The sequence below is a fragment of the Barbus barbus genome (genome assembly GCF_936440315.1).
Source record: "Barbus barbus genome assembly, chromosome: 13".
NCBI lineage: Eukaryota > Metazoa > Chordata > Actinopteri > Cypriniformes > Cyprinidae > Barbus > Barbus barbus.
Genome location: NC_136741.1, coordinates 32,085,391 through 32,104,154, shown reverse-complemented (window position 1 = coordinate 32,104,154; position 18,764 = coordinate 32,085,391). Strand labels below are relative to the sequence as shown.

The window sequence follows — 18,764 nt, the reverse complement described above, 5'->3', positions numbered from 1 at the left end:
AATAAAAATAATATATAAAATAAAAAAAGTTAACAAAAACATTAAAAAACAATTGAATTATAAATAAGTAAAAGTAAATAAAATGATAAAATAATAAATACAAATAATTTTTTTAAATTAATTAATTAATTAAAATTAATTAAACAGCCCTGATTAATTAAAAAACAAGATTTAATGATTTACCAAATGAATGCATACATATAAATTCAAATAAATTAAATAGATAAATTAAAAACAAAAATGTAAATACAAAAAAATACAAATAAAACTTAAAAATAAAAAAATAATAAATGAATGAATAAATAAATAAATAAATAAAGATTTGCAAGATCAATTCTTTTCTTCATGAAAATCCTTTAAAAAACTTGTAAAATCAGGATTCATGATGGTTTCATATATATATATATATATATATATATATATATATATATATAAGGTTCCAAAGGGGTGTTTTTGCAGTGATGCCATAGAAGAAACATTTTTGGTTCCCAAAAAATCCTTTCAGTGAACGGTTCCTAAAAGAACCACTTTGAAGAACATTTAAAAAATCTAAAGAACCTGTTTGGACTATAAAGAACCTTTTGTTTAACGGATGTTCAAGGTCCTTCATAGAAGCATTGATGCCAATAAAGAACCTTTATTTTTAAGAGTGTACAGACTCTTCAGCTGGATTTAAAATAACTAAATCCACGGTGTTTTTAAATGTATTTTTGAATAAATTAATACACAAAAAATACACACACACACCTTTTTCCTGGGTATCCTTCAGAGTATTTGTTGTTAAGACATGAACCTTGAGCCTCGAGAGCCGCACGACTGCAGAAGTTCTGTTGAGACACACACACACACACACACACACACACACACACACACACACACACACACGTGTCTCAGGTGTGTTGGTTCCTTACATATCTTTATCATTCATAATCACTCCATTCCTTCATTAATTTCAGTTAGCTATGATAAAATGAGTCTTGCGACTCCCGTATTCACTTTGATTCAGCCCTGGATGAAAATGTATCTTATATTTTTATATCATATGATATAGTTCATCAATATCACAACAGCAGGAGTGCTGTCTCTCCCCAATATCTGCACCATTGCAATTGTGATGTTGATATCATACAACAGTTCAATAAACTAGTTCATATTGCGTTACATTTTAGACACATCACTGCAAGAATTTTCTATTTTAATCAATTTCGCCAATGAAAATAGTTCCAATCAAAGCCACAGCAGAACTGTTGAGCGTCTCTGATCAACATTAGTGAATGAATCCACAGATTTGAACAAATCAAGTGAGTCAGTGATTCAACGACTCATTCATAAAGAGTCACTTGCTTCATTTCTGAATGAATAAGCTGTCTGAATGAATCAAGTGAGTTAATGATTCAGTGACTCATTCACAAAGACAGTCACTTGCTCAATTTCTGAATGATTTAGCAGTTTGAATAAATCGAGTGAGTCAGTGATTCAACGACTCATTCATAAAGACAGTCACTTTGAATGAATCAGCCATTTGAGCAAATTGGTTGAATGATTGATTCAATGACTCCCTCATTAAAACAGTGACTCAACGCCACCTACTGGCCTTCTAAGACTTTTTAAATGATCCTTTTAGGGGTAATTTCTCAGCCAAAATTGATGTGCGAGTAATTAATAAACTAATAAAAATGACAAAAGCACAAACAATGACTTATTTCTAAAACTTAATATGAAATTAAAATAAAAACTGAAAATATTAAATACTAAAATGTTGTAAATAAATACTATAATAATATATAAATAATATCAAAACAATAGTGAATGCAACTAATGTAGTTAATATAATGCAGCACAACTATAGGCTTATTTAAGGAGGACAAACACTTATAAAACATCATCTAAACTAAAAAGAGTTGGTGATGTCTGATGCAGAATTAGTCATTTGATGACAATTAATTTATTATTTTGTAAAAGCTTGTTAAATTAAATGGATATCAACATGGACGGGTTGCATGACGCCTCGTCCTCAGTAATTATGAATAAAACTACACAGAATAAAAAAAATATGATTAGCTTAAAATGAACATTAACTTTCAGTGAAGATAGGCATGGTTTGATTTGAAAACAATGTGCATAGTCAAGTATTGCTTAATGCATAAATAAACTTTAAAAATAACACTAATATTTAGCTTTTAAGGCCATTTTTGGGTAATAAATATTTTTTGGCACTGCGTTTGCACTACATTATGTCTACAATACACAAATGAAGTAATTAACAATGAATTAATCATGTAATGAATGTGATTAATCTGTAGGGCTGCCCTAAGGATTTTTCTGGTCGACTAGTAGTCGTTCATTTTAAGCATTAGTCGACTAATCGCACATTTATTAATAAACTATTGAAATCATGATTATGAGTCTTTAATTGCCTACATGGCATAATAAGCGCTCAAGCACATGACGTTTGCCACAGCGCACCGCAGAAGTAATGATTATGAATGTGTCAGGGAAAAACAGTAAGGAGACGTCATTAACATTTTAATAATTTGATAAACTAGTGCTTTCTTTTCGGTTTAAAAGATGAAGTCGCCAACACGGACTCATCATTCCATTTGAAAGTAGATATTTCACTTTCTATAGATATATTTTTAATGTCTGTATGGCAAAGATAAACAGAGTTTCGTGCTCAAGTTCACAGAGACCAAGACGGCAGAAAGCGCATCCTGTTTGCTTTCATTATTTTACAAAAGCACAATGTTTTGTTGTTATTGTGAGTGCATACAAATAAACGTAGAGTCTTTACAGATTTGAAAAATGTATTACTATTATCTGTATGATGAAAAATGATTATTTTAAGAGCAAGTGAGCGCACCGGCGCCTCCATCTGTCCTGCAGTGAGCGCGCAGCTCCACACAGACACTTAAACAGCACACATTTCTCCAGGTTAACATTAGATTGAGCGGCCATGTAAAGTAAATAATACTTACATATTTCAGATGACAAGTCATATTTGAGGTCGATGAATGATAGGCGAGCGTTTGGATGTCCTGCCTGATGTACTGTATTACCACAGACTAGCCGTTAACGATCTGTTAGTCACAGAATGCGTTGGTTGGGAACGCCTCCTCACTGAATGTTTTGTAGTGTGTGCATCTCGTTAGCGTTATGTTGTGTAGTATGTGCGCCGCTATGACAAGACGGCTACAGCTGAGAGGAAATCTTGTTGCGTAGTTTGAGCAACACAGTGATTCGCTAGTCTTTCAATCATGTAGTGTGAGCTTGCCATAAGCGACTTATAAGATATAATCTTCTGGTCAAATAACGATCAGTTGACTATTGGAGGGCATCCCTATTAATCGGAAAGTGGTGTGGACTCTCACCTCGGAGGCGATGAGCTCCAGTCCTCGGCACTGTCTGTCCTTCTCCTTCTGCAGAAGCTCCCACATCTCGTGGTCGTCTTGAGACAGACTCTCCTGTCCCGTCCACGAGCGCTCGTCATCAGAGACCGCCGCCGCTGAATGCTGGGATCTGATCCCGGCCGAAACACGGCACACCGGCTGAAACACACACACACACACACACACGTTTCTGTGAATTGTGGGGACTTTCCATAGACTTCCCACAGACCCGAGTTACAGTCTTCTGTTCAGTAGACAGCGCGTAAATGCTGAATGTAAACAACGCTGATTATGTTCTGGGGTTCTCTCCAAAATGGCGGAAGACGGTAACTCGGGGAGAAGAATTGCTGAATAAATTGTGTTATTATTGTTTTCTTTGCACACAAAAAGTTCTCGTAGCTTCGTAAAATTATGGTTGAACCACTGATGTCACATGGATTATTTTAGCAATGCCCTTGCTATGTTTATGAGCCTTGATCGTGTTAGGATCCTTGCGGTCTATGGAGGGTCAGAGAGCTCCCGGATTTCATCAAAAATATCTTAATTTGTGTTCCGAAGATGAACGAAGGTCTTACAGGTCTGGAACGATATGAGGGTGAGTAATTAAGGACAGAATTTTCATTTTTGGGTGAACTAACCCTTTAAGTAAATGGCTCTCTTTATGAATGGTTCTTTGAATCATTGATTAACTCGATTCGTTCAAAACGTGGATTCATTCAGAAACTAAACACCGCTGTGTAGCTCGGAGATGCACAACAATGCACAAAAGGTAATATTTTTGTTGGCAAAGCTGAGCAAAAACAGACAATATTGTGTTTAAAATATAAAACAATATAAACTTTTTATTTACTGAACTGTTGTATAAATTAATTTGCACTCGTTATAATAGGGACAAACAGCACTCGTGTGATATTGCTTATCTTATGATATAAATATGAGACAAAAACTCATACAGGAGCATTTATGGAGCTGTTGCCCTGCATCATATTTGTCAACAGTCAACTGCATTAAATGTAAGATGACGTACAGGTCTGGGGCCGGGGCCAGTGCGTTAACTGCGTTAAAATATTTTAAATCGCGTTATTTTTTTATAACTAATTAAGATAACGCGTTAAACTGTTTACATAATACTTACATAATGACTATGTAAACAAAAAAGACTCATATGTCAGGAAGCTGTTCATAGACTTCAGTTCAGCATTCAACACAATCATCCCTCAACAGCTCACTCACAAACTGGTCCAGCTGGGGCTCAATACCTCTCTGTGCAACTGGCTGTTGGACTTCCTGACCGGGAGACCTCAAGCAGTACGGGTCGGCAGTAACACATCCAGCAACATCACACTGAACACTGGGGCCCCCCAAGGATGTGTGCTGAGCCCCCTCCTCTTCACTCTGACCCACGACTGCACACCGTCACACAACTCCAACCTTTTCATTAACTTTGCGGATGACACGACTGTGGTGGGTCTCATCAGCAACAGAGATGAGACAAACTACAGGAGCGAGGTGAGCCGCCTGGCCAGGTGGTGCAGTGACAACAATCTCTCTCTGAATGTGGAGAAGACGAAGGAGATTGTTGTTGACTTCAGGAGAGTACACACTCAGCATGCCCCTCTGACCATCAACGGTGCGACTGTGGAGAGAGTGAGCAGCACCAAGTTCCTGGGTGTGCACATCACTGAGGACCTCTCCTGGACTAACAACACTGTAGCACTGGCCAAGAAAGCACAGCAGCGTCTCTACTTCCTCCGCAAACTCAGAAGAGCCAGAGTCCCAGCCCCCATCATGTGCACCTTCTACAGAGGCACCATCGAGAGCATCCTGACCAGCTGCATCACTGTGTGGTATGGCGCTTGCAACGCATCCTGACGCAAGTCACTTCAACGCATAGTGAGAGCAGCGGAGAAGATCGTTGGTGTCTCTCTCCCCTCCCTCCAGGACATCTACAGCACCCGTCTCACCCGCAGAGCCCTCCGCATTGCAGGTGATCCCACCCACCCGACACACAGCTTCTTCAGTCTGCTGCCATCAGGGAGGAGACTGCGGAGTCTCCAGGCGAGGACCAGCAGACTGAAGGACAGCTTCATACATCAGGCTGTCAGGAAGTTGAACTCCCTCCCGTCCTTGCCCCCCCCCCCCCCTTTTACCCCATGCAACACTGATACTGCGACCACCCACCCCCCATCCACTTACAAACTGTGACCAGCACCTGTCACTTGTGCAGCATTGGACTGATCACTACCTCATCCAGCATTGACTGCAAACTACCTCTTCGGATAGTCTGATAAAAGACTGTTCTCTTGTCACTTTAACAGACTGATAAGCTCCTCTTGCACATATATATATATATATATATATATATATATATATATATATATATATATATATATATATATATATATATATATATATATATATATATATATATATATATATATATATATATATATACACACACTATACACCTATATCTGCACAGTTTTGTTTTATTTAACTGGTTTGCACTATCTGCCATGTGCCTTATGCCACTTTATCCATCTCTCTCTTTATTTTTCTACAATGTCCTCATTTGTATATCTGTATAGTTGCATGTACACAATTTGCATTGTTAAAAGCACTATATATATATATAAAGGTGACATCACATATGTATGTGTACTGTGTATATTTATTATGTATATATAAATACTCACACATACAGTACAGTATATTTCGAAAATATATTTTTATATAATTTTTATATAAAACAACATATAATGTATATATTTATATTCTTTTATATTTAATATATAAACACAACATATTTGTCTTAAATATATACATGCATGTGTTTGTATTTATTTATACATAATATACACAGTACACATAAATATATTATGTAAACAAAAAAAACTATTTTGGATGCAATTAATCGTTTGACAGCACTAATATACATATTTTATTGAAGCATTTGCTTCTTCATTAGTTTAAAATGTGCATCATACTTTATATAAAATATTTGTTAAAATTAATATAAAATAAAAAATTCTATTAAATATAATATAATATGAGATGCATATATGAACCATTCCTATAAAAAAAAGCAAATATTTCAGTAACATTAAATATTATATAGCTCTTTGGATTAATATATTATATAAGAGCAGTATGATTCATATGGATTTATGATGGTGCATTAATGAACAATATAAATATATCCTCATGAAGCACAGATCTGATGCCTGAAGGCATGTTAACAGGATCTTGATTGTGAACGAGTTTTTTTTTAAGATGCAGCATCATGACTGACAAAAACATGAAATATAGAGAGCGACTAAGGCCGGAATATCTGACATACAGACAGAAACAGAGTGAATGAAATTAACTCTACAGTTCTACAGTGTGTGTGTGTGCGTGTGTGTGTGTGTGCGTGTGTGTGTGTGTGTAACGGGCCGTTGGTGAGATACAATAATCAGCATGACGCTTTAATTCTGCTCCAATCAGCAACTTTCAACAGAAACTTTACAGCTGAATGAAAATTCAGCATAACTGCTTATCTAATCTCTCTCTCTCACACTCACACACACACACACACACACACACACACACACACACACACACACACACACACACACATATTAATATCTTTCTTTGCTGCTTCATGCTTGACAAATTTGAAGCGTACTCACTTTGTGAACTCACAGATCCTCCTCTGCATTCAAGAACAAAAAACACCAAAAGTACCACGGTATTACTATGTTTTTGTACATGCACTAAGCTAGTACCACAGTTTTCTTTGAAGTCCATGGCAAAAAAGCATGTAACTGTCTGGACGTGGAGTAATGAGCCGTCACACAATCCCTATGAAATAGGATTTTTTTTTGTTGTTGTGAGAGTTATCAGCCGATTCAACGCCATCTGACAACACGACTACATATCACATAAACTAACTAATAAATACTTGATTATTCATAGAGCAGATGCTTTTATCCAAAGCCACATACAAATGAGGAACATCACATGCAATTCTTTAAAGTCAACAATTCACAGTGCACAATGCCAGATTATTAGAATTATATAAGAATTATATATATAATTAGAATTATATTAGATTATTAGGCTTTCCTGTAGCTCAAATAGTAGAGCATGGCGCTAGCAACGCCAAGGTCATGGGTTCGATTCCCAGGGAAAGCAAGAGCTGATAAAATGTAGAAACTGTAACTTGAATGCAGTGCAAGTGGCTTTGGATGAAAGCGTCTGCTAAATGCATAAATGTAAATTAGAAAGTAAAATAAATAAATATTTACATATACATACACCACACACACAAACATATATATTTTAAATATTTATTATTTACATTATGTAAATATTAAATAAGTATATAATGAAACATAAATAAGTAAAAAATTAAGCAGATAAATAATTAATAAGCACATAAGTATATATCAAGCAAATAAATAAATACACTTATGAAATAATTAAATGTGACTAATAAATAAGTACACAATGAAACCGTTAAATTAACAAGTAAATAAATGATTTAATTAAATAAGTAAATAATTAAGAAATAAGTAAATAAGTGCACAATGAAATAAGCAAATAAGTATAAAATTTTATTAAAAAAAAAAGAAAAATACAAAATGAAGTTAATAAAATAAGTACATAAAGTAAAGAAATAAACAAAATGATTAAATAAGTGAATAATAATATAAGTATATAATGAAACGGTTAAATAATAATGAAATTAATAATTAATAAGTACACAAATAATTAAATAAAATAAAAATTTAGATTTTTGTAATGTGAGAAGAAAGAGTATGAGTGAGGATTAGCATTTGTGTTTTAATGACTTTATTATTATAACTTCAGAGCAACAGTAAAGCTGTCTAAAGCTTTGAGTGTACCATGGTAAAACCGCCTCACATCATTACTGTACCATGGTATCATGGTGGATTTTCACTATTGATACTTTAATTCTGTCTTATAGCTCCTCTCACTTTGACCTCTGACCCCGGATTCATCTGAACTGTTTTCCGGGCGCACTATTCTTCAGAAGAAGCTGGAGCCGCACTGAACCGAACGCTTCATAATTAACAGTAATAACGCTAATGGAGGCCCTCACGGGGCCCTGACGAATCACTCACTTAAAATCTGTTATTAAAAAACAATTAGCTCAGTGATGCCGGTGCATTCGTCTGAAAGACGGACTCCAGCATCACAGCAAACGTCCGTCTGTCATTCGGTGCGACCACAGGGCGTAACGGCCCCCGGGGGTCCCATCATCTAATGACTGCGACACAATCAGTTTGAGCGTTAAAACCTGAGACGATTCTGAGACGCGTGCATGTTCCCATCAGCCCCTCAGACTGAACACACAGATTTTAATTGCATTATGTACTGAATGCCTTGTTATTGCAAACACGTAGAACGATGTCCTGTTGTATTTCAAACTCAATTTCCTCTAAACAAAAACACACGGTTTGGAGTGAAAGCATGAACTGATCACACACACCTTTAATTCAATGCAAGCTGCTTTGTATGAGGGTCATTGACGTAAAAGGATTTTCGACAGGCTGATTTTAAAATACAAAAAATAAAAATATCTACTATAATTGTTCACACATTAAGAATGTTGTGTACACAAATTCATAATAAAATGTTAAATTAAGAGATTTTAGTGTTTTTTCATCTAGATGAATTGCCCAAGCCTTAAAAAATGTCATGTGGTGCGACCATGATTTATATTAAAATTAAATAATAATATAAAATCATCAGACAAAGTTTGTTTGTATATTATGATGGAAATATAAATACAATTGCTTTGCAATTTTATACAGGATTACAAAACACTTTGGAAATCATCATGCCAAATAGTGCCGAAAATTAATCTGAATAAATTTAAGGTAATTTCAAAGATGTTTACAAAAAAAGTTACAGCCGAATGGTCGCACCACATGACATTTTGACACTTTGAATAACAGAAAAATTACAAATAACTAATGTTTTTTGAAAAGTTAGTGTGGACATACATGGGAGAGGCCCTTCATATACATGTCATTTTTTATGACTTAAAAAATAAAAAAGTAAGTAAAAAATAAAAAAAAATAAAAAATGATTTATGCATTTAAACCAATTTTTAACTGAAAAAAATGCAATCAGAGAGAAAATTTAATTTGACTTTAGCCATTTTTGTTGCATTATGTGCCGATGGTGACCACTCAAAAATGGAGAAACAGCACTTTTCAAGTTTTTTCTCCAAAGTTTGCAGGCACGCAAGCTGTAGAAAAAGAACATTTATGGTATTCAGACAGGTATGTTCAATGCATTTATTTTGACAGAAGTAAACAAGATACAGTCATGGCCAAAAATATCGGCACCCTTGGTAAATATGGTCAAAGAAGACAAAAATTAATCTGCATTGTTAATCCTTTTGATCTTTTATTTAAATAATTCACAAAAATCTAACCTTTCATTGGAGAATAAGAATTTAAAATAGGGGAAATATCATTATGAAATAAATGTTTAATACTTCTAGAGTTACAGGCATGCAAACATTGGTGAAAAAACTTGAAAAGTGCTGTTTCCCCATTTTTGAGTGGTCACCATCGGCACATAATGCAACAAAAATGGCTAAAGTCAACAGATTTTACTAACAGACCTACCAATAAATAAATGAATAAATAAGTAAATAAGTAATAAGTAAATAACAAAACAGCAAGTAAATTAGTAAAACATTAGGGAAATAATGACATTTCTAATTAAAGAAAAAAGTAAGTAAACAAAAGGAAATAATAAGTACGTATATAATGAAACTGTTAAATAAGTAAAAAAGTAAATAAGTAAAACATTATGTAAATAAATAATGAAATCAACAATTAACTAAGTAAAAATTTAATAACTAACTAAGTGCAAGATTAAACAAATATATAAGTAATATAATTATAAAATAAAATAATGAAATAAAATAAATTCATAAGTTCACAAGGAAATGGCTGAATAAGTACACAAATGAGTAAAAATTAGTCAATAAACGATGAAATTAATAATTAAAGAAGTGACTAATTAATAAACAAGTAAATAAGTACATAATTAAATATTAGACTTGGCTTGCTCTAAATACAAACACAGGGTTTGCTGTCTGCTGGCTCTGATTCCCAGGGAAAGCATGAACGAATCACACATAAAGAGAGTGAACATCAGGAAAGCAGCCGGACCTGATGGGATAACCGGCCGGGTTCTGAGGTCCTGCGCCGATCAGCTCGCTGGTTTGTTCACTTCTATCTTTAATGAGTCCCTTGCTACCTCCGTGGTTCCCACCTCATTTTAAAAAATCCATCATTATCCCTGTGCCAAAGAACAATAAACCGTCTTGCCTGAATGACTATCGCCCAGTTGCCCTCACATCTATAGTCATGAAGGTTTTTGAGAGACTTGTAAAGAGCCACATTTGCTCCTCCATACCCGATACTCTGGACCCTCTTCAGTTTGCCTATCGCCCAAACAGATCCACGGAGGATGCCATTTCTCACGTTCTCCACTCTTCCCTCACACACTTGGACAGCAACAATGGGAATTACGTCAGGCTGCTATTCATTGACTATAGCTCAACTTTCAACACTATAGTCCCCATCAAGCTGGCTTCTAAACTCACTGACCTCGGCCTAAACTCCTCACTCTGTGACTGGATTCAAGACTTCCTCACCGGCAGACCTCAAGTGGTGAAAGTTGGCCAGTTCACCTCAAACTCCATCACTCTGAACATAGGAGCCCCACAGGGCTGTGTCCTGAGTCCCCTGCTCTACTCTCTCTACACGCATGACAGCGTGTCCTCTCACAGCTCCACATCTATTGTCAAATTCACTGATGATACTGTGCTTCTGGGCCTCATCTCCAACAACGATGAGACCGCATACTTGGACGAGGTAGAGAGACGCACATCATGGTGCCAGGACAACTGTCTCTCTCTGAATGTGAGCAAAACTAAAGAGCTGATCATGGACTTTAGGAAGAGACAGCAGCAGCCCTACACTCCTCTTATGATCAGTGGGACCCCTGTGGAGAGGGTGAGTAGCTTCAAGTACCTCGGTGTAAACATCTCCGAGAACCTGACTTGGACTAAAGAAAGAAGCTGAAGAAATTCAGGGTCTCACCAGCAATCCTGAAAACTTTCTATTCAGGGACCATAGAAAGTGTATTGACTCAAGTGCATCTCAGTGTGGTATGGAAACAGCTCCAATCAGGACTGCAAAGCACTACAGAGAGTTGTGCGCTTAGCTGAGCGCATCTCAGGGTCTGCTCTCCCCTCTCTGCAGGACATCTACCTCAAACGCTGCAAAAATAGAGCTGTCAAAATCATCAAGGACCCAAATCACCCTGGTAACCAGCTATTCACTTTGCTTCCATCTGGTCAGCGCTTCCGTAGCCTGATGGCAAAAACTGAGAGACTTAGGAGGAGCTTCTTCCCCCAGGCCATCAGGCTCCTAAACTCTAACTCTGTGTCATAACATCACTTGACTCCATGCAAATAAATATCACCATATCAATAAGCTATTCATAATTTTTCTCTACCTCATATTGCTGCTATTTAAATACCCTGGACAACTTTTTGCACATTCCTCTTAGTACTATTTAAGTCAACAACATACTGACCTGCACATTTATATTTATTCATCTTTTATTTTATTTTATTATTTAATTTTTTCTACTTTTCTTTTTCTTAATATTTGTCTATATAATTGCAGTGTCCTTGGAGCGGACCTGACTTACATTTCACTGCTGGTTATACGCTGTATAATTGTGTATGTGACGAATAAAACTCTTGAATCTTGAAAATCTGGAACACACACCTTTAATGCAGTGTAGGTCTCACAAAAACACCTGACAAATGCATGAATGTAAATGTGAGAATGTAATGAACGGAGTGTCATGACTTCTGTCTGTGTGTTCACCCGTCTCTCTAGGCCACACACACACACACACACACACACACACACACAGAGATGGCAGCGTCCTTCGCTGTCGCTGCTGAAGGGACACAGACGTGTGTGTGTGTGTGTGTGCGTCCCAGGAGTCACTGCAGTCTCACAGATGTGGCCGAGAACCACCCACTTAGACAGGAAGAGACCATCTGACTGACATGTGACGTGACAAACCACTGATCATCATCACACACTCATTCTGGAATAGACATAACCGAGAATAATCATAACTCTACAATAACAGAAGTGGAAGTCTGGGAATGATGTACTGATCAAAATGTGACACTTAAATATGTTCAAAGACTTTGAAATGAATGCTTTCTAAAAGAAATGAATGCTTTTATTCATCAAGGATGCATTAAAGTGATGAAAAGTGACAGTAAAGACATTTATAATGATACAAATATTTCTATTTCAAATAAATGCTGTTCTTTTGAACTTTCTATTCATCTGTGAATCCTAAAAAATAAAATGTATCACAGTAGATCCACAAAAAATATTGTGCAGCACAACTGTTTTCAACATTGATAATAATCAGAAATGTTTGTTGATCAGTAAATCAGTATATTATTATGATTTCTGAAGATCATGTGACACTGAAGACTGGAGTAATGATGCTGAAAATACAGCTGCGCATCACAGAAATAAATTATATTTTAACACATTCACATAGAAAGCAGCTATTTTAAATAACATTTCACAATTTTTACTGTATTTTTTAATTAAATGCAGCCTTGTTGAGCAGAACAGATTTCATTAAAAACATTAATAAATTTTAATTATTTCAAACTTGAAAAACACAGAAAACAGGATGAAACGACAAATAAAACAAGGGTCAGATCTGAACTATTTTGGGAGCCACAGATGGCAGATCACACACTCACACACACTCTCACACACACGCACTCTCACTCTCACACACACACACACACACACACACTCTCACACGCACGCACTCTCACACACAAACACGCACTCTCACACACAAACACGCACTCTCACACGCACTCTCACATGCACTCACTCTCACTCTCACACACACACACACACACACGCACTCACACACACACACAAACACGCACTCTCACACGCACTCTCACACGCACTCACTCTCACACGCACGCACTCTCACTCTCGCACGCACTCTCACACACAAACACGCACTCTCACACGCACGCACTCTCACACGCAAACACGCACTCTCACACACACACAAACACGCACACTCTCACACTCACACACACTCTCACTCAGCTGATGGATGTATTGTTTCATCATCTCAGGTGTCGTCTGCTCACATCTGCTTTTGCGGTTTAGAAAAAAAAAGAAAGAAAACATTTCATTTTGCTGATTATTTTTGTTATTTCCTTTCTCTTCAGAGCAAAGAGTAAATTTTACAGATGACTGCTGTCCATCACACCGGCGCTAGACAGCAATCAGGGGCGTAGCGCGGGGTCAGGAACATCACTCGGATGACACGACTAATGGACGAGTCGCCGCCGCAAATTACCGTCCGATTGGGCGCAGAATGACACGGCGACAGGAGGAGCGAGTGTGAGCGCTGGGCCAAAGGGAGTGACACCAACTGGAAAGCCAATTTCCCCGAGCGGCCCGCGACATTATCGCAATAATCCAGAGAGATGGAGCATGTCTGCAGTGCTGAGAAGTAGACCTGTCGCAATAATCAATATATCGACTTATCGCACAATATATGATCTTGGACAACAAAAAATCTTAAGTGTCAATTTTGTGAAATTGAGATTTATGAATCATCTTAAAGCTGAATAAATAATATTTCCATTGATGTATGGTTTGTTAGGATAGCACAATATTTGGCTGAGATACAACTATTTGAAAATCTGAGGGTACAAAAAAATCTAAATATTGAGAAAATCTCCTTTAAAGTTGTTCAAATGAAGTTCTTAGCAATGCATATTACTAATCAAAAATGAAGTTTTGATATATTTACGGTAGGAAATGTACTAAATATCTTCATGGAACATGATCTTAATATACTAATGATTTTTGTCATAAAAGAGAAATGTATAATTTTGATCCATACAATGTATTGTTGTCTATTTCTACAAATATACCTGTGTTACTCATGACTGCTTTTGTGCTGCAGGGTCACACATACAGTGGGGGAAATAAGTATTCAACACTTGAACAAATTTTTTATTAAACACATTTCCAGTGCAGCAATTCACATGAAATTTTGACCAGATGTTGGTATTAACTCAAGAAATCTACACAGAGAAAAAAATATAGAATATTATAAATCCATAAAAAAGTTGTGTAATAAAGTGAAATGACACTGGAAAAAAGTATTGAACACACTAACTGAGATTATACTTAATACTTGGTGGAAAAGCCTTTGTTTGCAGTAACAGCTTCAAGACGCTTCCTGTATGAACAAACTAATCGTTCACACTGTTCTTCTAAACAGACTGTCTTCAAATCTTGATTGTTCCGCAGGGCCCTCTTGTGAATCTTGATCTTCAGTTCCTTCCATAAATTCTCTATTGGGTTTAAGTCTGGTGATTGACTGGGCCTCCTGACCGAGTCTCCTTTGCAGTACGTTTCGGATCATTGTCCTGCTGGAATGTCCATCCATGTCTCATCCTCATCATCCTGGCGGATGGTAACAGATTCACCTCAAGAATTTCCTGGTACATGGCTCCATTCATCTTCCCTTCAATAACATGGATTCTGCCAGTACCATGAGAAGAAAAACAGCCCCATACCATGATGCTTCCACCTCCAAACTTCACTGTTGGTGTGGTATTTTTAGGGTCATATGCAGAGCCATTTGTCCTCCAAACATGGCGTATGGTATTATTGCCAAAAAGTTAAATTTTTGTCTCGTCTGACCAGACTACATTCTCCCAGTAATTCACAGGGTTGTACAAATGTTTTGTAGCAAACATCAAACGAGCTTAAACATGCCTCTTCTTCAAAAATGGAGCCTTCTGAGATGAGTGTGCATGGAGGCCGTGGCGGTGGAGTGCATTGACTATAGTTTTCTCTGTGACAGCTGTACCTGCTGCTTCCAAGTCTCTCTGTAGCTCTTTCCGAGTGGTCCTTGGCTCTTGGATTACTCTTCTGATTAACCTTCTGACTCCCTGATCAGCAATCTTTCGAGGAGCTCCTTTGTGTGGCAGGCTGATGGTGGAGTTTTTTTTCTTTCCACTTGCGTATAATGGACCCAATGGTGCTTACAGGAACATTTAGGAGTTGTGAAATCCGTCTATAACCACTACCATTTTTATGCAGCACAACAATCTTGTTGCGAAGGTCTTAGGACAGCTCTTTGCCTCTACCCATCATGAGATGCTTGTATACTTGCATTCAGAGGTGGGTAAGGCTTTTTCTAACTGATTACCCTGCAATAATCTGGCTGATTCTAATTTGCACAAATAGGAGGTTGAACTAATTAGTGAAATCAGCGGTTGTCTTGCCTTGGTGTACTGCTTTTTCTTTGTGTGTTCAATACTTTTTTCTTCTCCTATTTCACTTCATTAAATATAACTTTTTTATGGATTGTAATTTTATGATTTCTTTATCCGTGTAGATTTCTTGAGTTAATACCAACATCTGGTCCAAATTTCATATGAATTGCTGCACTGGAAATGTGTTTAATAAAAAAATTTGTTAAAGTGTTGAATACTTATTTCCCCCACTGTATGTACATGACCTCAATAATGTTTGGTGACGCAATATATCACCCATTATATTTACTTAAAAATTAATGTCACCATGTTTTTTGCATTCCACTTGTGCCTGTCTTTTGTAGCTTCTCGTACATAACGTGGTGTAGTCATGAGCTGCTAGTTCAATTTAAAAAAATGCTTCTACAAAAAAAGTTTAATCTGCAGACATGGCCTTGTTTAGGGATCTGACGGACATCTGACTGCTAAGTAGGGACTGTATTTTTCAGCAATAGTGTGCACCCTTAATTTACAGAGAAAAGACGGTCAGGAAAAATCTGTAGATGGAAAAATCTACACAAAAGTTCTTTATGCATTTTTCTTTTTTTCTACTTGTTACTTTGCACTTTTTGTTAGAAAAAGTTTATTTACTATTCACGTTTTTACAGTATCTAATATTTTGATGCTTAATTTCCATGATCTAAATATTCTTAAAAATTAAAAGGCGTGTAGGCCTTCTTGCATTATTATGCTGTTACATTATGATTATATGTTCAGTGGCATAAAATGGCCATCGCTTGTCACAATTATTTCTGGGGCAATATATCACACAACAAAAAGTTGTTATTGTGACTGGCCTACTGGGAAGGTTACTTTGGTTATTGTAACCCATGTAAAAAGTAAAAGATTACAAGTTACACTAACAAATGATGATAATTTTTTTTTAAAATGCTACAGTAAAGACCTATTAATTGGTTAATATATACGGTCAAAAACTGTATTGTAAAAACTGTACTGCATTCAAGAATCGGCTAAAAACACATCTCTTCCATCTTTATTTGATGCTCTAACTCTAGCGCACTCTATTCTAATTCTATTCTTTAAATAAATAAAAAAACTTGCCCCTTTTATACTTGCACTCCATTCATTTACTAACTGCTTGTTTTCTTTAAAACAAAAACTAACACTAGCTTTTTTAATTATACAATTAACAAAAAGCAAGAAAGGCCTCTAACACTAGCTTTCTCTATTCCATTTACTTTTTATTTATTATAGAATAAAAAAAAACCTTGTTAAGTGTTAAGTGTACATTGCTCTTTTGTTGATTTTGATTTCTTCCATTCGCTTTGGATAAAAGCATCTACTAAATGACTAAATGTAAATGTAAATATTGGACATTACATGTAATGTTACGGTAGTATACCGTTTTTGGAAGTGGAAAAAGAACGCATAATTTACAGTGAATAACCGTAAATTGACATTCCCAGAATTCCCTGCACTACATTTCACATTTGATGTTCTTTCGTTGAAATAACTATGTTTTTTCTTATCAGTTGTGTACTTTAGGGTTGTATGTTACAGCTAATGTTGTTAAATTAATGTTTATTGCATTATTTCAGTTACCATGATGGTGTTTAGTGTTTATGTGAATGATGTGCAGTTAGCATTTAAAAGCTGCTTGTGATGAGCTTTGGGTCATCATGTGACTTTCATCACCACCTGCTTTTGGTGGTTATTAGTTTATTACAAAGGTACAGATTTCAGTACTTCCATAGGTTGATATATTAACATTATATCAGCTAACAAAATTATGGTATTTAAATGTAAATTCAAGTTAAATCCGTAAAACCTAAAATGTTGCTACTGTATTTTTCACGGTAAAAATCTGGCAACCACAGCTGCTGTTTTTTTTTTTTTACCGTAAATTTTACAGATTTTTTTTTTTTTTTTTACAGTGCACCCTATCTAAAATATAATAAGTAGTGTAGCTATTTCAATTACTTTATTAAAGTAATGCAACTGATCACATTTGATTACTTTCTAATGTTTTCAACTGTTACTCATTTTGAAACATGTAAAGCAGGGTTAATCTTACAGCAGTACTCAACACTGATTACTGTCATCTTCAAAATCCTTCATCACTTGAATTAAGATTATAATAATTTAATTTTAAAGCACAGCCACCACAAAATCAGACTTACTTTGAGATCATTCTGAGGTTAAATACTGATTTAAAACCTTAACAAGAAATAGTTTAGTAGCTATGATGTTGCTGAAATCAAATTTTTATGACAGGAAACACTGGCATCCAACAATGCCTTGGAAAAAACTGTTAATTAAAAATAAATAAATAAATAAAGCATATACATAAACCCAAATAGGAAATAAAACAGGTATGGAATAAGCATGTGTCCTAAACTCCTGAAACATTGGTGTCTCATATTTTAAAGCAGTCAATGCAATTTATGAAAGAAATCAATTAAATCTCTGTGTGTGTGAGAAAAAAAATCAGATGTAACTCCCTTGTAATCGTTAACATTTTCATAAGTAACTGTAATTTAATTTCATATTTTCCCAGTAACTGTAACTGATTACAATTACTTTTATTTTGTAATTAGATTAGGTAATTTAGTTACATGTAACTAGTTACTCCCCAACACTTCTGCGCTCGCGGAGGTGAAAGAGCAGGAAACCTTGCGCCATACGCTGGAATATTTCACTATGAGAACGCAATGTAATATGTATCTAGATTAAGGCACTGAAGCGCCGGCGCTGGATTTGAGCGTCGAGATCTGCCAGTGAACCCCGGAAAGCTTCAAACTGGGACTCTAGTGGCTAAAAATAGAGATGAAAGCATTAAAAATATATCCTTATCAATTATTAAGCATGTCTGAATATATAGACAATCTGAATATGAAAATGAGCTTCAGATATGAGAGGCGGTCGCTCAATCATCTGTGTGTGTCACTTTTAATGTGACGTTACAC

At 35.9% G+C, this 18,764-nt stretch overlaps 1 protein-coding gene across 1 annotated transcript in view; it reads right to left on the bottom strand.

Annotated features, from left to right (window-relative positions):
- LOC306879608 (serine hydroxymethyltransferase, mitochondrial-like) overlaps positions 1-18,764 on the bottom strand; it is a 40,440-nt gene that overhangs the window by 16,597 nt on the left and 5,079 nt on the right. The window contains exons 2-3 of the mRNA XM_079432694.1: positions 3,369-3,545; positions 748-827 (exon numbers count right to left, since the gene is read on the bottom strand). Coding sequence (XP_079288820.1) covers positions 748-827; positions 3,369-3,545 — 257 coding nt within the window. The remainder of the gene's footprint in view (positions 1-747; positions 828-3,368; positions 3,546-18,764) is intronic.